Source organism: Pyrus communis, chromosome 15 (genome assembly GCF_041283825.1).
Source record: "Pyrus communis isolate YQ-2024b chromosome 15, ASM4128382v1, whole genome shotgun sequence".
Classification (NCBI taxonomy): domain Eukaryota; kingdom Viridiplantae; phylum Streptophyta; class Magnoliopsida; order Rosales; family Rosaceae; genus Pyrus; species Pyrus communis.
This window is the reverse complement of record NC_142579.1, coordinates 2569045-2591711: the sequence shown is the minus strand read 5'-3', so window position 1 is coordinate 2591711 and position 22667 is coordinate 2569045. Positions and strand designations below refer to the sequence as shown.

General features: G+C 37.4%; 2 protein-coding genes across 2 annotated transcripts; one reads left to right on the top strand and one right to left on the bottom strand.

Moving 5' to 3' along the window:
* Positions 1 to 1426: 1426 nt before the first annotated feature.
* On the bottom strand, positions 1427 to 7107 carry LOC137740873 (alpha-(1,4)-fucosyltransferase). Its single transcript, XM_068480680.2, has 3 exons — positions 6468 to 7107; positions 2246 to 2419; positions 1427 to 2109 (listed from the first exon to the last, which is right to left on the bottom strand). Exons 1-3 carry the CDS (start codon positions 6927 to 6929, stop codon positions 1543 to 1545), a joined length of 1203 nt encoding a protein of 400 aa, XP_068336781.2. The 5' UTR covers positions 6930 to 7107; the 3' UTR covers positions 1427 to 1542.
* Positions 7108 to 10984: 3877 nt separating this feature from the next.
* LOC137735162 (protein disulfide-isomerase 5-2) lies at positions 10985 to 20946 on the top strand. Its single transcript, XM_068474558.2, has 5 exons — positions 10985 to 11374; positions 11510 to 11613; positions 11709 to 12079; positions 18230 to 18537; positions 20283 to 20946. The coding sequence occupies exons 1-5, from the start codon at positions 11147 to 11149 to the stop codon at positions 20598 to 20600; spliced, it is 1329 nt and encodes a 442-aa protein (XP_068330659.2). The 5' UTR covers positions 10985 to 11146; the 3' UTR covers positions 20601 to 20946.
* The last annotated feature ends 1721 nt before the right edge of the window (positions 20947 to 22667 follow it).

Below are 22667 nucleotides of genomic sequence, written 5' to 3'. Positions count from 1 at the left end.
ATAATATAAAATAATATAGATACAGATATAGATATAGATAATGTTGTTAGATAATAAAAAATATTATTTTCTAGAAAAAAATTTATGACCATTTTCACAAAAATAGCTAAATTTCAAAATTATTTACTTATTCATGATTATTCGATAAATAGACGAGCTATGTGTTTTTAAATACCGAAATTTTAATAACTTTACCCAAACAATCAAACGATTTATGATTTAGTTAATTTGTGAAGAACTAATCTTTAGATGGTGATCTAAAACGTAGACGACACCAGTTGCTAACTTCTGTATTTAAAAACAATAAATTAAAGAAAGAGCTGCGTACCTACTCATTTCCATGTGGGCTTTCGAGGTGGGACAAGAAGCAACAACATGATAACAAGCACAAAAGGATATAACTCTACCAGCTCCGAATGAACTCCAAGAGGCATGCACATGAATGACTATGAGAGAGAGAGAGCGATCTATAGAGAGAGAGAGAGAGAGAGAGAGAGAGAGAGTGCTTGTAATTGCATGGTTGGTAGTGGTTGTTAGAGAGGTGACGTTGGAAAGGCCAACTACTTGTGTTTCCCTTTCGAATTCATCAAATCCTTGGGGGTTTCTGGGGCCACTTCCCAATTGTGCTAACTTTTGGATCTTTCTGTTTTACCATTTTACCTCCTAAATGGTAAGTGCGGGGTCTCTGTCTTCTGAAAAGACAGGGATAAAGCCACGTCACTTGCACCTAAATCTGGTGGCATTTGGCTTCAAGACAGAGGACCGTGACACAACCTAAATCTAATATATGCCCACTGTTATCGGCATGGCAAATAGCAGACATTTGGGGCCGACTCAATGAATATTTTAAGTAGGATTTGACGATTATATTTATTTATAGTAGGATAGAGAATGCTAAATTGTAACACATTCAACAAATCAATGATACTGAAAGATTAGGCAAGATAAAATACACAAAAAAGTTTGGTCGTCGGAAAGTGTTTGTAGTCTTATTCTCCTTTCGTTTGATACAGGTGGAAAGAACCAAGATCTCCAAAGTAAGGTCGTCAAACTATGTACTTGAACAGTGTCAACTTACTAATAACTATATACGTGTATGTAACATCTTTATCTTTTAAACATTGCAACTTAGGTACATAAATTTAGCTTTCGTAGCATCTCTGCATTTTAAACAATATGAGCAGTTGAACACTGCCAATCTTCTGATAACTATGAACTAATGTACATAAATCTAGCTTTCGTAACGTCCCTATCTTTGAAGCAATGAGTAGTTGAGCACTGCCAAGCTTTTGATAATTATGAATCCACCTTCTATAACATCTGTTTTCATTATGTATGTATTTTCAAAACATTTTACACGCAACATCGCGCAGACACTTGCTAATTATAACTTGTAATACAAGAAAGATCAACACTAGAAAATAAATTCCACAAAAATTGTCCGTTAATTTCATTTCTAATCAATTCCCAGTTTTCTCTTCTTTTCACTAATGCATGTATCAGCTGTGCTTGTATACAAATTATACATAAAACATATAAATTTCACTTGGTTCTTCCATTTCTCCCACCTTTTCTGCTAACAGCTTCGCAGAGTCTGCACGGTAATGTGTCGAGGCTCAATGCGCGGGTTTTAACGTAATTAGCCATTACCCCGCATCTTCGCCACGCATGGTACTCGGCATACGCAACTGGGTCGTTGGCGAGGGACTTCACGTACGACGCCAATTCCTCCAAGCTCTTAAATTTAGTGCCATCGATTATCGAATGGGGAGGAACAAAGTCCCAGACATTAGGGGCACCAAAGTAGATTGGAACTGAACCGGAATCTAGGGCATAAAATAGCTTCTCCGTCACGTAACTCTCTGTCATTGTGTTTTCGATAGCAAGAACAAACTTATAGTGAGACATGGCACAATGCAAATGGTCCCACCATTTTTGGGTGACAGTATCACCGGCACAATCGGGGTAGAAAGAAAGGGCCATGTTCAAGCCACCGACGTTGTTCAAGCACTTGCCAAATGAATGGTGAGGTAATAAGCTGAGAAGCTTATGGGCAAGAATATTTCTTTGAGACAGACAGCGCGATGATGACCAGTAAACAAGTGTGTCCTTCAATTAGAATTTCAGATAAAGTCATACAACTAGCGGTATATATTTGAAAATGTACATCATGCGACAGAGATGAACAGAAATAAGTAAAACAGTATGCAAAGAACACAGAAAGAACAAGAAACCAAGCACTTACATTGTTTTTATAGGGAGACACATGATAATTTCGACCATTGTGAAAGAGTGCACCGGCATAGGTGGACTGCACATCATCTTTGGCGTGATAACTTATAAATATATCCTCAACACCAGATCGCTTCCGGCCAGCCTCAAGATCCATGTACACGCGAAGTGGATCTCCACTGTGTCTCTAACAAAACCAAAAAAAGTATTAAGGCAATGAAGTAGACCTAGAAAACGACATACTAAGACAATGTATGTAGATAATGCACAAGATAAGGCTGTAGCAAGATTACTGCCCATGTTAGCTTTCTAACCCGGTACAAAATAAACAGAACAAGGAATACTAATGAAATAAAAAATGAAATAAAACGAAGAGGACCACAAATATAATGCCAGAAAGGAAGAAAAAGAAGTCCAAAACCAAAGTAAAAAAAGAAAAGAAAGATGAACTAAATAAAAAGGTCATATAAACTAAAAGCTTATTTATCAAAACTCCACCGGAACATACCCCCCTCACTTTACCCCCGGCTTTTGAAAATTAATCACTTTTTCCCCCTGAACTTTCACTTTGTGTTTCACATTACCCGAGTTTGTTAACTCCTTCCATTTACTTGTTAACGTTTGATTACTCGATTCTCGAAATGCCGAAAATATGTCATCCATATTATTGACATCATGATTATGTCAATATCATGGAGCAAGTTAATTGTACAGACTGAGTATTCTGGAATAGGGAATGAAATCCAGGGGAAAAGTGATATGGTTGCAAAAGAAGGGGCGAAAGTGATACAGTCGTGATACTTCATGAGGCATTTTGATAATTAAACCTACATTAACGTAAAATGATGCATACCTATCTCTAAAAAAAAAAAAACTTGTCTTACACAACAAATTAATAAATATTCACCTTTTTTAATTAATTTTCTTCAAACTTCCTTCTAATCTTTCCTTTCTGTGAATTTATATTCCCAGAATATAGCATGTAATAAAATAAAATAACACAAAAAGTGTATTTTTCTATAGAAATATCAGAATTCTCTACAGGTACAGAAAGTGAAAACTTATCTGAAAATATCTAAAATCTCATTTGGCCTAACTTGTCCTGCCCCTAAGAAGCCTGGAGGGTGAGCATCAATGGGCCAAGTGAGTATTTTTTGTATCTCCTAGTCAACCAGAGTCATTTTACACGCTAAAGAATTTCATATTTATCTTAAAGTATAAATCACACTGTATCATAGTACATTGTCCCTTTATATTTAGAATAGCTTCATAACATGGGACTGCCACACGCACCTAAATCATTTTGCTGGTTTATGTTGTCCCCATGTAGCACTTTTAACTTCAAAACATGAGATCGCCACCTACACCTAAACTGCTTCACCGCCTTACGTCCCCAGAATTGCTTCACTGCCTTACATCCCTATATTACATTGTCTTTTTATATTTATGTTAACTTCATAATATGGGGCCACTATGTGCACCTAAATCGCCTCACTGGGTGAGACTTCCACTTACGCCTAATCACTTCACTGCCTTACGTCCCCACATGGCACTTTTATCCCCTCAAATAACACATCAGTGAAGTTCTCATGCTTCATAAATAATCTCAAAGTCCATAATTCCATATATCAATCTGGATAAACCCCAAAACATTTCAATAGACTTGTCTAACTTCAAAAAGAGTGATATTGTATAAACAAAAAATCCATGGAAAATGTCACGGTTTTCATACTTGTAGCAAGATAGATAAATTTTATAACAGTATCATATAAACCCCTTACCTTGAAGTTGGGCCCTAAGCTGATAGTAACTCATTCCATCTTGATCAGTAAAAAAAAAAAAAGAAACTACTGAATTTCTTAAAAACTGAATGACTTACTGACTATGAGGAAGACCAACTACAAGCCTCACTTTCAGTTTTGATGCAGGAACCAGGTTGAAAAGGACAAGAAATAAGGGTCTCTCAAGTTTCTTATGCAATAAATGCAGTTTACAAAATGCATACGTAGATTCATTGTCTTTGAGTCTCCGTATGTAACAAGATTAATGTACTTGGTCCCATAGATTATGTCATTAAAACTCCGAAGTATATTTTCCAGATGGAACAGTGAATAACATCAACTATGACTTAAAATGACCACAAAGATAGTCCAAAACTGAACTCTACCCTCAAGTGATCAAACCCCACCCATCACATAAGTTTCGAAGATCCTCTCATTCAGCTCTACCAAATAACCCTCAAAATTACCATCACATATCACTCTACAATGACACGCATCAAAGTAAGAGAACCAAATGTAGATCCCAAATTAACTTTGCTTTACTCAACAGTTTGCTCCATAAGATCAAAGCACAGTAACTATTAAAGGTCCAAATATCTTCCAAACTCATTAATACATTCAGAGAAATGCTTAGCATAGTAACATCTATCATTCAAGCTACATGCATGAGCATCCCCTTGCAGGTCCCCCCATCAATGGGTAATTGAAATTGATTGTTTGTGCAGATGTCTTTGGCAGGACGCAGGAGCATAGTGGGATGAAAACATCAAAGAATTGATGAAAAGAAATTCTAAGATAGCAAGCACTAGCTCCCGAGTAGAAGAAAGATCAGTAAGGCAACCCTTCAGTTTCATAGACTATAAAATACACAAAAACTTCCATCCTACTGGACATTTTTTCCCCTTCCACTTTTACGAATATGACTTGTATTTCCTATCAGAAAAGAAAAACAAAGTATTCACTTCCAGCTTTGAGGAACTTATTTCATTCTTTGATTTTAGAGAACATATTTATCATTTATATGACTTGTATGCTTGAAATGCAACGTAGAGGCTTTTACTTCTCTTTATTCCAGCAATAAACTCACCACAGTTAGAACCTCATTAGCTAGATCGTTACCTCAAGTGCAAAATATAATTTTACTTCTTGTACTTCTCTTTATAGAAACCCATGCATCGTGCATATTGTGTACTAGTTTCATTATATATTTGAGACATTAATTTTCCTAGAGTACGAGCATTTTATGGTAAATCAGCAGATTGCCACAACGAAGATACAAAGAACTGCAATTGAACAAAAAGACTTCTTAGAACATCACTCATCTAGTCTGGCCCAAGCAACATTAAGAACACCTGGTAGTTCAGTAACCTTTTTCATATGAAAACGGTTGGGGCTGTAATTCCAATACGAGTTACAAGCTGTACAAACACAGAAAACAGGAGAAAATTGTCTAGTTCCACTTTAGTTTCACAAGCGCACTCTTCAATCTATCATTAAGGTAGGTTCTCACAGGTCCTAGTTTTCTATTGTATGATGAATCCCTCATCTTCAGGAGGAAAGTAAGAGGAGAAGCCTACTTATCCTAGTGAATTAACAAGGAAAACATTGGTAAAGCGTTTGCAGAACTCAAACTCCTATTGCATCTACCAACCAATAAAAAATCCTATTGTAAAGTCGCAAGACACCAGAGTGACATTATAAACTGTTGCCACAAGTACGCAAGGGAATTTACATAATGCTACTGCAAGTATATAATGGGAGTGCAAAGTGCTAACCCAAGGCAGTAACCATAGTGGTCTAGCTCCTTTCCCTATCTTGTGGTAGTAAGCCTCGTGCACTTTCCAAGTAAAAGAATCAAGTAGCTCTTAAATACGAGTTAATCATGTAAAAGCATGGACCAGAAGAAACTGGATACATATATAGCTCTTGACCTGCATTGAATGTAGTCTTTTACTACTCCCTCCCATAACCTCAACACAGAAAAAGTGGGGAAGCAGAGTCTTCTTCCTACCGTGGTGGATCAAAAATGGAACGGAATGTAGTCAAGCGACCGCACCAGTTCAATCTCTTCGCATTATACTTCTAAGGTATTTTCCCTTTAATTTCCGGTGTTCTCCCCCGAAATGTTTGAAGAAAAAGAAAGCTTAAAGAAGCAACTTTCGTAAGGAAAGTAAAAATTGGGGCATAATTTCGGACTCACGAGGAAAAATTCCTAGATCTGCCACTGTCTGCTATATTTCCGTTTATCGTTCCAAATGCTCGCCCTATAAATGTGTTCTAAAATAAAAAAGAAAATTCTTGGAGATTTAACCACATTCTATCAATAAATCGTGATCCGAAGAAACCAAGCTATCCATGAAAATGTAAAAACACACATATACATACATATATACATATAATACGAATTAATTGAAATCAATGACAGTTACAACATTTAGAAAGAAAATGGAGTACCTGAAGGGGAGGTGTAGTAGTCTCATACAGCAAAGCATCAGGCTTGTCAGCAAGAACAGGAGATTTAGTCCACAAACAGCTCAACCCACACGAGCATGAATACAAACTATCCAAATTATCAGGAATCCAAGTCCACCCTTTCACCAGCACGCTAACATGCTCCGATTTCGCCTCCCCACACTCCGATTCGCCGCGAATTTGTTGCAGAGAAGAAGACTTGTTCTGCAACATCTGCAGCTTGTGCTTCTCTCTGAAACGAGAGCAACCCACTTGGGCATCCCACTTCCTGAAGGCGCCGATCAAGTTGGTAAACGGGTCGGGTGTGAACTTGGTCGGATCGTTGATGGGTTTGATTGAGGTTGATAGAAAAGGGAATTCGAGGAAGCTGCAGAAGAAAACGAGCAAGAGTGCGCCGCTCATCATGAAGGCGATGCTGAAGGAGTTGAAGGGCTTTAACTGCATACTGGGTTGGTCCCGATCGGCGGCGATTTTAGCAGTTGCTCTCTCCCTCTCTCCCTCTCTCTATCCCCGGAAAGAGAGGCAGATGAAACGGTCCATCTGGTGCATTAGGCGTCTTGACCAGCACAGTCCCTCTCTTCTCCCCGTTTTAAAATTATTTTCCAGTTTACCAACCAAGACCAGGTGGTGAGCGTTTACCGAACATATAAAAATATAGAGTAAATTACCGTTTAATCCCTAAACAAATTAGCCATTGGTTCAGTTCAAGACTTAGGCCCTGTATAGCAGATTGGATAAAGAATCGGATAGGACTAGTTATACAGACCCTGGTGTTTGGCGTTCACTCGTACTAAATAAGCGCTGGATTAATTTAACCAGTCTACTTATTTAACACGGTATACGCCGGATTAATTTCTCTCAGCATCGTCGTCCTACCCGTCACCTTCTCTCACCATCGCCGTCCTCCTTGTCGCTTTCTCTCACCGTCGTTTTCTATCGTCGTCACTTTCTCTCGCCATCTCTGCTCTCCTAGTCTTTGTCGCCTTCCTCGTCGTCCTTTCTTTGTGGCCTTCCTCATCGCTTACTCGTCGTCCTCCCTTGCAACTGGGTCTTGTAAAGAAACATGGTGCGGCGGAGAGATGATTTCAATTTGGGATTCTTCCGCAATTGGTTGTTTGAATTTATTTCGGATTCTTCTGCAATCGGGGAAGAAGAAGAAGGGAGATAGAGGGGTGCGGCGGAGAGATCTGGGAACAAAAGTGATGGTTTCTGTTTTTTTTTTTTTTTTTTTTAATTTTAAGTTTAATTTAATTTTAAGTTTGACTCCTCCTATCCGGTATAAAACCAAACACAGTATAAATAATATGGTCATTAGTCCGATACTGTACCAAACGCCCAACTAATTTAGTCAGTACTATCCGGTGGCTATTTATCCTATCCGACAAAAATACTCAGTACAATCCAAGCTGCCAAATGAGGCCTTAAGTTTCACGGCTTGGACTATTTTTTTTAGTAAATTAACCCATGAACTATTTGAAATCAGCCAACTAAACCTCTTACTATTAGATGCGATAAATTTCATCCACTCTGTTGTCTAATCCTGACACAATTATACACTCAAGAGTGAATCGTGTGTTTGTCACGTGCCAATATTTGATGACGAAACGGGTAAATTTCATCGAATTTGATGGGAAGTTAATTAGCTAATTTCAAATAATTTAGGAGGTTACTTTACTAGAAAAAGGGTAATAATTCAGGAGGTTAAACGGTAATTTACTAAAAAAATATATGACAAAAGAAAAAATAATTTTCTTATACAAATAATATTTGACACTAAATTAAAGGAATATAGATTCGTAGTTGGGTGTGTGTTTGTCTCCATTGGTTGCTGGGCCTTTAGATTGTCATTATTTTTTAGTATATCGATATTTTTACGCTAGGAGGAGAAGGAATTCGGCCCAACAACCAATGGACACAAACACACACCCAACTACGAATCTACACTCCTTTAATTTAGTGTCGAATATTATTTGTATAAGAAATTTATTTTCTCTTTTGTCATATATTTTTTTAGTAAATTACCGTTTAATTGTCACCAAAATAAAATTATGACATATTTTCTTTTTTTATTTTTAACTTGTTAAAAAATGGTTATACGGTTACGGTTAAATGGGTACGGTTAACAGTTTATAAACGGTTATGGATATGAGCATATCTGTTTATACAATTACCCAACGGGTAAATAGTTATACGAGTAAGGGCTTAAATAGTTATGGGTAAATAACCGCGGTTACCTGCCCGCCATAACCAGTACCCATCCCTAATAAGGAGATAAGGACTTGGGTTGGCCATGGTGAGCTTGATGATGACCAAGGGAATCCATTTTTGTTTCCCTTGATTTCTAATGCTATCTTCTTCCTTATATTTGAAGTTCACGGTAATTGACTTGCACAAGTAACCTTATATTTGTAGTTCACGGTAATTGACTTGCACAAGTAAACTATTTTTTTTTATTGGTGGTGTGTTTCATAACTCTTGCTGGGAGAGTAGAGAAGCAGAGAGTAGAGTAAAACTAGCAATAAAACAATCACACTCCGAGTTCAAGCGGTTCACCAATTTGGCTACGTCCATTAGAGTTGCATATGCATTTGGATTTCACTATGTACAAGAGATTTATAAAATACAATGAAGATAGTCTAGAGCCTTTACATAAGGTAAAAGAAATGAATGGTGGGGAGAGTGGTATGAGAAGGAAAGATCTTTGTTGTTGTTGCTGTGGTGGTGGTCTTGCTGCTCTGTTCGTGCTTCCCCTCTCCCCCCCCCCCTCCATTATACAGAGATGCATCAAGACTGATATCGGATGCTTTGGAATCTTCACTTACGTCTCCATTAGTCCAACTGTTATCATCTCATTGGAATATTTGGAAGCTTGATTGAGTAACATTGAAGATAGAATATTTTCCAAATGATTGAGATTCCCCTAGGCTAGTGAGTAAGCACTTCTAATACCATAAACATTGCCTCATGCATGCTAATAGACTAACATAAACATGCTATAGACTCCACCTCTTCACCCTCATTATTAGCTTCTATTAATTACCAACTTCCACCTCACCATTTGGATAGAATATCAAGATAAAACTACTCAATTAGTCCTACCTCAAACTCTCGGCCCTCTGTGAGAAAATAGTAAACTCACTCTTCTAACAAAACTCCCACCTCTCACTCCATTAGTAATTAGGTATATTTGTCCAATAAACCAAAATAGAGGAAATACAATTAAAGAGGGACACAAAACTTTTGTAATATAGAAATAATACGTATACATATATATTTTTTTAATACAAAGTATTACAAACTAAATGATGGTGCCATGAGTATAACTGATGTTTAGTGTGCATTTGCTCTTTGTATCAAGACGGATGCTCGAGAAAGAAAGTGTTTTTTGTGGACATGCCACCATTGGATGTTGTCAACGCGCAAGAAACATTAGGATTAGTATGTTGTGTTTGTGTCAATTTATTCGAGTTCTAATCAATTGATTTTGTCATGAGTGTGATGCTAGTTTAGTCAGTGTTCATTTATATGCCTTGGATATCAAAGACTTCATAACCTATGTCATACTAGTAATCCTTTCACTTTGAAATGTAACTGTGGTATATTAGAGTATTTTCTATTTAAATTTATGACATATTTACGTAAAAGTAATCAGAATAAATAAAATATTAAATTTCGATTACAAAATACTCTGGTATTTACCAAATATTTGTAAATCAAACATTTGATGTGATGTGATTGACGCATATTTTAGAATTCAACTCCAAAATTTAAGGGAAATAGATCCAACAATTTGATGGTATATGGATCTCTGATTGCGGGGTAATCAAAATGGACTTTTTCTCCCCATTATGACCTCATTTATTTTTAAATTTTCAAAATTGCCCTTAACCCATTGAAAGGGCTGTCTCACTTTCTAGTGCAACTCCTTTTCTCTTAGCAGCAGCTCTCGACAAGGGCGTATAAAATTTTATTATAAAACAAGCATGTAAATGTTGTAAAATCGATGTTTTGTGTAGTAGAATAAATAAACAAGACACAAAATATACGAGATTCTTCTACAGTTAGTGTGGTTGGAGTACGTCCTCGGAGCAGCAGTGATGCTTTTATTTATAATCTGGATTAATAAGATTACAACGATAACTCTTTTTATTCTCTCCTCTCTTTTTCTTCTCTATGCTGTGAGCCTTGTGGCTTCTCTCTTCTTCCTTCTTTCTTTTCTCTCTTTTCAGCTGTAAGACTTTGTGTTTTTGTGTGTGATTTTATATGGAAGGATGAGGCAGCAAGTGGATTAGTGGACAAACATGTAGAGTTGCAGTAGGTTGGCCATCCACACATTAAATGACTTATAAGATTACAACAATAAAATATTTGATTTGGAACAAGGTAATTTAGAAATAATAATATTACGATTCTACTTAATTAATAAAATAATTTTATGAAATCAATTTTATTTTTACTCCAAATTCAAAACGTTTTAGTAAACAACTTTGAATGAAATTTTAGATTTTAATTATCCTCAATTAAATTCTTTTTCAAGACACGATATGAAAAGCTAATGTAATGGAAAGACTGAAATCCTTGGCGAAAAGAAAAAAGACTGTAAAACTGAAATCAGATAAACAAGAAAGAAAGAGAAAGAAAGTGAGAGGGAGATTGCGACGATGTCGACGATGCGCATGCGCATAAGGGCGTTGTGTTGTTGGCTGCTTCTGATATTATTAACAGCACTAGATTGGCCTGCAGTAGCAGCGTCGTCGTCGTGGACGGTGGACGGGACGGTGTTGGAGCTCGACGATTCCAACTTCGATTCCGCCATCTCCGCCTTGGACTTGGTCTTGGTTGATTTCTACGCCCCCTGGTGCGGCCACTGCAAGCGCCTCTCTCCTCAGGTCTCTCTCTAGAATCCTAATTTTCAACTTTCACTTAAGATCTATCTCCATCCATGTTAATTTTGATGATTAATTAACACGTCTTGGTTAGAAATTTGTTATTTATTTACATTTTAATCGATTTCATTTCTGTAGTTGGATGCAGCTGCCCCCTTGCTTGCTGGGTTGAAACACCCAGTAGCGATTGCAAAACTTAATGCTGACAAATTCACCTCTGTAGCTCGAAAATACGAAATCGAGTATGATCCCGTTTCTTCAAATCACTTTTATATCCATTTCCAGTCAGAATTTTATTTAATTTTAATTTATAATTTTGTGTTGATCATTGATATAGTGCATATCCTACCCTCAAACTGTTTATGCACGGCGTCCCCTTAGAATATAATGGACCCAGGAAAGCGGAATTGCTAGTTCGCTATCTGAAGAAATTTGCAGCTCCTGATGTTTCCATACTTGAATCAGACTCTGCTATTAGTGAATTTGTTGAAGCTGCTGGCACTTACTTTCCTATATACATTGGTTTTGGCTTGGACGAGTCGCTGATATCAAAATTAGCCATAAAGTACAAAAAGAAGGCCTGGTTTTCTGTTGCAAAGGATTTCTCCGAGGATGTAATGGTGTTGTATGATTTTGACAGGGTTCCTGCTTTGGCATCCCTTCATCCAACGTACGATGAGCGCAACATCTTCTATGGCCCCTTTGAAGGTTAGGTTGTTTTGGTTGATCAGTCCTAGTTCACCACTAAGTGCATTCAAATATGAATATAGTATGTTAGTGTGACCTTTTTCTGAGTCATAATGATACATCATATCATAAATTCACAAATTTACAGTATTTCTTCAACTTGCACTGTTTTTAGGATCCGTCTTTTCATAAGGAAGAATACATTTTGACATAAAGTCATAGATGTGGTCGAGTAAGCTTTATGAGATTGCTTTTCATGCCATCTTGTTAGCACCCTTTTCTTGCCTAGTTCCTTTTGTGCTTGAGATGTGGACAAAAACCCATTGCTTGTGAAGTGATTCTAAATGAAATAAGGGATGCAATCTCTTCAAGTGAAAGCTTCTTCTTTTAAAAATCATAAAGGTAAGGTGAGTGTAATAGTTTAATTCCCCCCACCCTCTCGGACAGGCTATTAGAATTTGCCAAAATAGAGTTAATTTCTTGATCTATTCATCTCCCAATCGGAGGATTTATATAGGAATACAAGCAATGATGATCAGGTATGAAACCAGTACAAGAAGTCATAAAAAACTGCTATGAAACTACTATATTAATTACAATGGATTTCACCTAATTCTTTAGCCAACAATGGCTGCTTCTTTAGTCAATAATGGCTGGATAAGTCTACAATGGCTGGCTGCTTAAGTCTACAATGGCTGGCTGCTTCAGTTAACACTCCCCCTCAAGTTGGTGCATAAATATCTCGAATGCCCAACTTGCTGAGTGAAAGATGGAAAATCCTACTTGACCCTGCCTTTGTTAAAATATCTGCTAGCTGGTCATCACTCTTCACATAAGGCAAGTTAATGGTACCATCAACCAACCTTTCCTTAATAAAGTGCCTATCCACTTCAACATGTTTAGTACGATCATGTTGAACTGGATTATGAGCAATGCTGATGGCGGCTTTGTTATCACAATAAAGATTTGATGGCTTTGTAGAATTGAAACCCAATTCTCTCAACAAAATCTTGAGCCATAACAATTCTTGCACGCCGTGTGCCATACCTCTAAATTCAGCTTCAGCACTGGATCTAGCCACTACATGTTGCTTCTTACTGCGCCAAGTAACTAGATTTCCTCCAACAAATGTAAAGTATCCAGAAGTCGATCTGCGATCAGTTACTGACCCAGCCCAATCTGCATCAGTGTATCCTTCAACTTCTTGATGTCCATTATTGGAAAACATCAAGCCTTTTCCAGGAGCAGACTTCAAATACCTGAGAATGCGTTGTACAGCATCCATGTGGGCTTCACTTGGCCTATGCATAAATTGACTCACCACACTTACAGCATAGGCTATGTCAGGTCGTGTATGAGACAAATAAATCAACCTCCCAACTAATCTTTGGTATCTTTCCTTGTTAGCCGAAACTTGATCAGGATAGTCTCCTAATCTATGGTTTTGCTCAATTGGTGTGTCTGCAGGTTTACAAGCTAACATCCCAGTCTCAGTTAATAAGTCTATAACATATTTCTTTTGAGAAAGAAAAATGCCATGCTTTGATCTTGCAACTTCAATACCCAAGAAATATTTCAAAGTACCCAAGTCCTTCATTTCAAATTCCTTGGCTAGATACATTTGAAGTTTTTGAATTCCCTCGACGTCATTACCTGTAACCACCATATCATCCACATAAACAATTAAGGCTGTAAGTTTACCTTTATCATGCTTAAGAAATAAGGTATGGTCAGCCTGAGTTTGCTTGAACCCATAATTTCTCATGGATTGAGCGAACCTGCCAAACCATGCCCTTGGTGATTGCTTCAATCCATACAAGGACTTTCTCAACCTGCATACTTTGCCAATATCACAAGTGGTAGTGAATCCAGGAGGAAGATCCATGTATACCTCTTCATCCAAGTCTCCATGTAGAAATGCATTTTTCACATCAAACTGTCGTAGAGGCCACCCCAGATTTGCTGCCAATGACATAAGAACCCTAATAGTGTTGATCTTTGCTACCGGCGCAAATGTCTCTTGATAATCAATGCCATAGGTTTGAGTATAACCTTTGGCTACCAATCTGGCCTTGTACCTCTCCACTGAACCATCAGCTTTATGCTTTACTGTGAACACCCATCTACACCCAACAGGTTTCTTGCCTTCAGGAAGTTTAACCAGTTCCCAAGTGGAGTTTTTTCGAAGAGCTTCCATCTCTTCAATCATAGCTTTTTTCCATTTTGGATTTTTAAGAGCATCCTGTAACTTATTAGGAATTGAGACTGATGACAATTGGTTTGCAAAAGCTATATAAGAGTCTGACAAGCGATGAGATGAAACAAAATTAGATATGGGATATTGAATACCCTTTGTAGAAGAATAACCATAACGAACAGGGGGTATCCCTCGATTTTCTCGAATAGGATAACGAGAAACAGACTCATGATGTGGTTCATTTGGATCAGCACTTAAAACAGACTCATGATTGGACTCATCAAATATAGTAGGCTGAAGAGAAGGAGAATGAGTGGTTACCTCAGGATAATTCGTATGAGTAGCAGCTGATTGGTCAGAGAGTTGGTCAATGAGGGGATCTATATGTGGGTGGTCTATCTCATCAGCACCTTTTTCTTTTTCTTTTCCTTTATCTCCCCTTTTTCTTGTCCTCTCATATACCTTCAATATTTTTCCACTCTTTGCCTCATCATTAGGCAAGTTTGGACCATCACCGGCATCAGACAAGTGTTCATCCGAAGAATGCATACCACCAATGTCAAGTGGCCACTGCTCTTCCTCCTTACTCCCCATCTCCCCCTGAAGAGAAGTGACCGAATCTCCCTCTGAAAAATAGGCCTCTTGTTCCTGAAAGGTAACATCCATAGAGACAAAAATTTTCCCATTGGGAGGATAGTAACATCGATACCCTTTCTGAGTAGCAGAATACCCAATAAACATACATTTGATGGCTCGAGGATCCAACTTATCACGATTTTGCATGTGGACATGAACATAGCAGACACAACCAAACACTTTTGGAGGAATATGAAGGAGTGAAGGAAGAGAATGATACTGGGAAAGGGTTTGGATAGGTGTTTGAAATTGGAGAACACGTGATGGCATGCGATTGATAAGAAAAACAGCTGTGTGAATGGCATCACCCCAAAAACGTTTAGGAACATGCATAGCAAAACATAAAGATCTAGCCACATCCAAGAGGTGACGATTTTTACGTTCTGCTATACCGTTCTGTTGAGGAGTATGTGGACAAGATGTTTGATGAATGATACCTTCTTGTTGAAAAAATGTTCCAAGTCCATAATTCAAATACTCTTTCCCATTGTCAGATCGAACAACTTGAATTTTAGCATTAAATTGGGTTTGAATCATTTGATGAAATATTGGAAAAACAGACATAACCTCACTCTTATTTTTTAGTAAGTATACCCAAGAAACTCGAGTGCAGTCATCAATGAAAGAGACAAAGTATTTAGCACCAGTATGAGTAGGAATATGAAATGGTCCCCAAACATCAGAATGAATAAGAGAGAAAGGAACATCACTTTTATTGGAGCTTAAAGGAAATGAGACACGATGATTTTTAGAAAAGATGCAAGTTTCACAATGGAAATTAGAAACCTTGACTTTAGAAAATAAAGAAGGGAATAGATATTGCAGGTACTGAAAGGAAGGATGTCCCAATCTTTTGTGCCATAACCAAATTTTTTCAGAAGCTTCAAATTGTTTAGCTTCCACTTGACAATTGTAACTTGTCTTCTCACAATCTGGTGGTAAGTCCAAGTAGTATAGACCTCCCCTCTCTCTACCATGACCAATCAACGCTTTCGTTCGAATATCCTGAAACCAACAATGAGTAGGAGAAAAGATGGCAAGACAGTTTAGTTGATTTGTGAGTTTACCAATAGAAAGCAAATTGTGAGAAAGATTAGGAACATGTAAAACAGATGAGAGAGATAGGCATGGTGTTAATGAGATGGAGCCTGCTCCAAGCACTGGAGTGGAAATACCATTAGCAACTTTAACGGTATTTAAAGGTGGAGTAGTGTGAGAAGCAAACCATGAAGAGTTATTGGTCATATGGTCAGAAGCCCCCGAATCAATGATCCAAGGTTTATTTGGAGCACCAAATGTGGTGTTCAAGGCAAAACCAAAGTTACCTGCGTCGACTAAGGAAGTGGAAGCAGTAGTAGGAGAAACTGAGTGAGCAGATTGATCTACTCGAGGCACGGAAGGCGTTGGTGTAGACAGGTGTGCTTGTGATCCAACAATGCTTTTCTTTTGATTTTCCTTCTTTTGAACCCACCAATCAGGATATCCATGCAACTTAAAGCAAGTGTCTCTAGTATGCTTATCCTTGTCACAATAAGTACACTTCCTTGTATCAGTAGCTTTAGATCCCCCTGATCGAGAATTCGAGACTCCACGGGGAAATCGAGACGGAGCAGCTACCATGGCTGATCCTTCCACTTGTGGGCCAACCAACATAATGGTTTGCCTACTTGCTTCAGCATTCACAAGAGCATAAGCAGCACGAACAGATGACAAAGGTGTTTGAGTCAAAACTTGACTGCGAACATGATCTAAATGAGGATCAAGGCCAGCCAGAAAATCATACAATCTTTCTTCTGAAATTTCTGTCTCTCGAGCAGCAACATCATCAGCACATTTCAATTTTCCAGGACGTAAGAAATCTATTTCTTGCCATGTTTGCTGGAGTTTACCATAATATGCAGATAAAGGCTCACCATTCTGGCGAGTCGCCAGTGCTTGACGGCGAAGTTCATATAATTTTGATGCATCTTTTTCAATTGAGTAAGTTTGGGTAACAGCATCCCAAACATCTTTTGCAGTGGAGAGTCGGAGAAAAATGGCCCGCAAATCTCTAGTCATAGAGTTGAGAAGCCAAGATTGAACCATGGCATTCTCTTCCTCCCATATAGCATACGATGCATCGGCTTCTGCTGGTGCCTTCTTTTTTCCACTGACATAAGACCATTTGCCTCTGCCAGTGATGTAGATGCGGACACTTTGGGACCACGAGGAATAGTTGGACCCATCCAACTTGTCTGGGGTGATATGCAGAGACATATCATTTTGTGTAACAGCAGCTGAAACAGTGGTCTTGGAGTCACCCATTACTACTGCAACAAATTCTCTTTATTGAAACAATAGAGTCTCACTGAGAGGGATGCAGGAACAAAATGCAAGGAGGAAGAGGCAATGGCACGGGTTTGTTGGGTGATTCCAACGGGTATGGTTTATAGGGTATGGGGTAGTATTTAAAATTTTGGGTTTATAGGGTGTGGGTTCGTGGAGATATTGCAAATGGACAGAAGATGGGTAGAGATGCAGCGGAATGTATATGGGTAACAAGCTCAATATGGGTAGTGATGTTGGCAGATATGGCCAAAGAGAGATTGGATTCGTATGAAAGTAGAAGGCCTGCTATTCTGCAGGTCTTATGGGGTAGATGGCAGTAGTGCCAGTAGGTTAATTAGAATAGAAACTCCTTTTGGATCAGAATGGCTCTGATACCATGCCAAAATAGAGTTAATTTCTTGATCTATTCATCTCCCAATCGGAGGATTTATATAGGAATACAAGCAATGATGATCAGGTATGAAACCAGTACAAGAAGTCATAAAAAACTGCTATGAAACTACTATATTAATTACAATGGATTTCACCTAATTCTTTAGCCAACAATGGCTGCTTCTTTAGTCAATAATGGCTGGATAAGTCTACAATGGCTGGCTGCTTAAGTCTACAATGGCTGGCTGCTTCAGTTAACAGAATTTTCATTTTTAATAATACACTTGAATGAATCGATTTAGCTCTTCATATGCTAGTTTTAGTTTATTTACCTATTAGCTTATGCTAGTTCCTTATACTGAACTGAGCTATATGGTTCATGCTTACCTAGGAGACAATGGTGGCTATCTCTTTTATTTAGAGTTAGATGTGTGGTGAGTTTAGAAGTTGCTGCTGAATTTTATCCCAAAGTTAAACTTTCTCTAATGTGAGCATATCATATGACATGGTGTTGAAGGAAGTGTTTTGTGCATTGTAAAGCTAACCATCATTTAGTAAAGCTCAAACACGACTCATCTATGTTCAGCCATTTTCTGTCTCTTACTTCTGTTTTTTTTTTTTTTTTTTTTAATGTACAGAGGATTTTTTGGAAGATTTTATACAACAAAGTTTGTTCCCTTTGGCCATGCCCATAAATTATGAGACATTAAAGTCATTGAGTGATGATGAAAGAAAAATTGTTTTGACAATTGTGGAAGATGAGGATGAAGAGAAGTCAAAGAAACTTATCAAGATTTTGAAATCAGCTGCATCTGCAAATCGGGACTTTGTATTTGGTTATGTTGGGATCAAACAGTGGGAAGACTTTGCAGATACTTTTGGAGCCACCAAGAAGACAAAACTACCAAAAATGGTTGTCTGGGATCGAATGGAGGAGTACTTTACAGTAAGTGATTAGTTATTAGAAAGACATATGTTCTTTAGATCTCCATGCTAAATTTAGTATAGACAATGGTATATGGTTGCTGATTTTTTTTGGGTGAATCTATGTTTCATATATTTGGGTAAATAATTTGTGACCATCGGTGCCTTATGAAATTCATTATATACATAAGTTTTGATGAAAAATTGTGGTTGGTAATGGGAAGATGTTTGGGAGGGTTATCCTCTTCCATCTTTATTTCCTTCCTTGTATAGTCTCTTTGACCAACAATGCTACCATCCACTCCTTAGCCTCCTTATTGTTACTGGGTTCCATTTCTTGGAATTTTAGGTTTTGTGGAAACTTTAACAATAGAGTTCCTGGCTTATGTAAACTTGTTTGCCCTTTTAAATATTATTTGTTTGCATTCTAATTGAGTGGATAAAGGTTCTTGGATTGTTCATCCTTCTGGTCATCAATCGTGTAGATCCTCCTTTCAAGCAATTTATGTTGAATTGGACAGCTGGAATTCCCTCCAAGATACAAATTTTCTCTACGGTAAGTGGCTCACAGAAAGATTAAGAGTTAATTTAAACATCAGACATGTCCAACAAGGGAAAACATTTAAAATAGAAACCCAGCAAGATGCCACCCCAACCCCCCTCTCTCTCGCTCACTGGCCACCGTTGATGTCCCCCAAGCCTTGCTCTCTCTCTCTCTCTCTCTCTCTCTCTCTCAATGATTCATAGCCTTCTCATCCTAAGGGTCATGACCTCACGGCCATGTGGGTCTTCCTAATGGTCATGACCTCACGGCCATGTGGATCTTCTTCTAGTTTTTGCTTTAGGATTTTGGTAATGATGCATAGAAGATATGAGTTGTGATTGGGAATGGTGGCTCTTGTGGGCATGGATTATTTTGAGGAGAGATAGATTTGAATTTTGGAAGACTAAAGCAGATGTCTGTTGGATGGATCAAAAATTAAGATGAAATACTCAATATCCACAACTAATTAATTAATTATCTATTTGATTAATAACTTAGAAGGATCAGTACACAATAGAGAGTGAAAATCCAAAAAAGATGGGGCTGATGGAGAAGACTGAAAACAATGGCGGCCCACAGCCTGACATGGGTGAGGAGCTGGCAGCAAGAGGCTGGTGCTAGGCTTCTGTTGTATGTTTTATTTTTTTTTTTCTTTTGGTAATTATGAAGGGTTAAATAATGAGAAAGGAACTTTGGTGAGTGTTCTTAGACATGTGTGGTGTTTAAATAGAAAACCTCAAGATTAATACCTGTGACTTGATCCAGAAAGATCTCTCTTTCCTTGTTTATCTACTCATTGGTGTGTATTGTGTAAAGAGGAGGGGGAGCGGGCGAAACATTTAGTTTTGCACTGGAGACAGATTTTGTTTTGGGGGTGTTTGGTTTGAGGTGGGTTTGCTGAAGAAACTGCAGTATGGTGTTGTCAGAAGGTTGTTTGATTAAGCGGGCTCATAAGAAGGTGCTCACTTTGTGGAGATGTGTTCTATCACTGTGGTGGTGTGTTTATCTCTATGTTCCCTGTCAAAATAGGTCAAGAATATTTCTTTTTGTTTGGATTTTGTGATTGCAGGTGCTCTGTATTGAGAGCACTCTGGGTTGGTGTTGTGGTTTTTGTGCGCTTCTAATGTGTTTCTTGTTTCTCGGACTACTTGTCCATGCTTATTGTATTCCTTGTGTTTCTGTTTATAATGTTTACATGTTTCTGACATTATTTTGTAAAATAGGTAAATGGTTCGGAAAGCATTGATGAGGAAGATCAGGCATCTCAAGTCTCACAGTTCCTCCAAGGATACGAGGAAGGAAGAATAATAAAGAAAAGAATTGGCGGTCCGTCATTTGGGAGTGTTATGAATTCATTTTTAGGGATGCGAACTGTATACATAATGGTTTTTTTGGTTATAGTAACGATGCTTATTAGATCAATCAGTAAAGAAGACGACGAACCTCCTGTTGTTCGTACTGCAGACCAGATTGATTCCGCTACAAGCTCTTCCACTGAGGCTGAAAGCAGAGAGCATAGATCTGGAGAAAAGGAAGATTAGATCTGGCCTTTCGGACTTATAACCAGATCTGATTGGGGGTAGCTGCCAGAGAAAAACGAGAGTTTATTAAACGCTTAAATGCAACTGTGCAGTTTGCCGGAAAGTTGCACTGTGGAGTATGAAACATCCATGATTTTGTAGAGACTAGAGAATGATGAATTCCCGCGCACTGTTATGCGTACGCCTTACAGAAATTCAGCTCTTGTGTAGTGTCTTAATTTGTGGCAAACCACGATAAACACAGCGTCTCTTTTTCCTTGTGTATCTGTTTAATTCGTGGCAAACTGAATTCATGTATTTGTGCTGTTGATTCTGTTTTGTGTGTATTTTCATGGGTTTATGCTAAGACCACCTATATCGAGCGTCGAGCTCTCCTGAATGATGTTAATGATGTGCATGTCTCTCATGGTCATCTGCCCTCGGTCGTTCCGGGGGATTTAACGGGAGCGGTGTTTATGTGTACTTCGTGACCGTGTCTCTTGCACAAACTTTCTAATATGTCTATACAAACTGCGGGTTGCTTCATTTTCCGACCAAAGGTTTGCCTTGTGCACGGGTTCGTCGTGGTCTGAGGCAGAATGTTGAAATGCGGTCGGATAGGTGTGTTGGAAATTCCAATGGTTCGATTCTTGGGCTCAATATGAATGCAACACTTTGGACACGTTTGTCGTCGGATCATTGCCGTCTTCTTCTTTCTTTCAGACGGTTATTAGTGGTTCCAAAAGCACCTTTTCGATTTCAAGGGGCGTGGTTGGAGGATGTGAGGTTTTTACTGTTTGTTTTACTTATGTGGCACTTCAGTCTTTTTAACGATGAATTCATGAATATGTTGAAGAAATAAGAGAATGCTAGTAACTTTATTTTTTATTTATTATTTTTTTTAACAGGCTTAAATGTCAAAATGGTTCATGTATTACAGTCATATGGCCAATTTAGTCTTTGTGTTTTCGATTTGGCTAATTTAGTCCTCGTGTTTGTCTCTGTTAGCCAATTAAGGACATTTCATTCAAATTTTTTTTTTTTTGAAATTCATAAGAAAAATCATATGAGAAATAATTATCTTTTCTCTTTACAGAAAATTGTAAATCAATGACAAATAACACATATAAGAAATAAAACTTTCAATTTGAAGAATGATTAAGGTTGTGACATAAAAAAGAGGGGGTAATGTTAGGGAGGAGGTCAAAGAGTTGGGAGGAGAATAATTATTCTTTTAATTTTTAATTTTATTTCATTCTAATAGAGATAAACACAATGATCAAATTGACCAAATTGAAAACACAAGGATTAAATTGACCCAATGACTAAAACATAGGAATCATTTTAACATTTAAGCCTTTAAAAAATGACGTGTCAATACATATTTAATGCCTTTAAATATTATTTTGGCTTTTTGGCCAAATAATCATTGAGATTTGCCTAATTTCTTACTTTGGCCTCTGTGATTTGAAATCAATAGAAGTGATTCCTTCAATTGTCCATCATAAATCATTTTGGTAATTCGACGAAAAATTATGTTAAATAAGATCAAAATGACAAAATTACCCTCAATATAATAAACAATATGCCAAAATGATTAGACACAAATTAAGGGTGTTTTTGTCATTTTATCTTTATTTTATGAAGATTTTTCACAAAATGACCAAAATGATTTATTATGGACAAATTCAGGAATAAATTCTATTGATTTCAAATCGCACAGACTAAAGTAAGATGTCATGCAAATATCAAAGATCATTTTAATTAAAAAGCGTATTTTTTTTAACTTTCATCTTTAATTCTTAATCAAAAGCATTAAAGTTTTTATTTTTTTTTTTATTTTTAAAATGACATGTATTATTTGTTAAAGTGAAAATGTCAAAATGCAAAGATTGATTGTGTGCGCTACGTATTATAATATAATTAGCTGATAAATTTTTTTTTTCAAATTATCAACGAATTACATTATTATACCTCCTACTAGATTGTTTCTAGCACTCTGAAAAATCTCACATTTAATTTCTTAAGTGCTTCTTCAAAAAGTATTTGAGTAATGTTAAAGAAACTAAATTTATAAACCAAATTTTA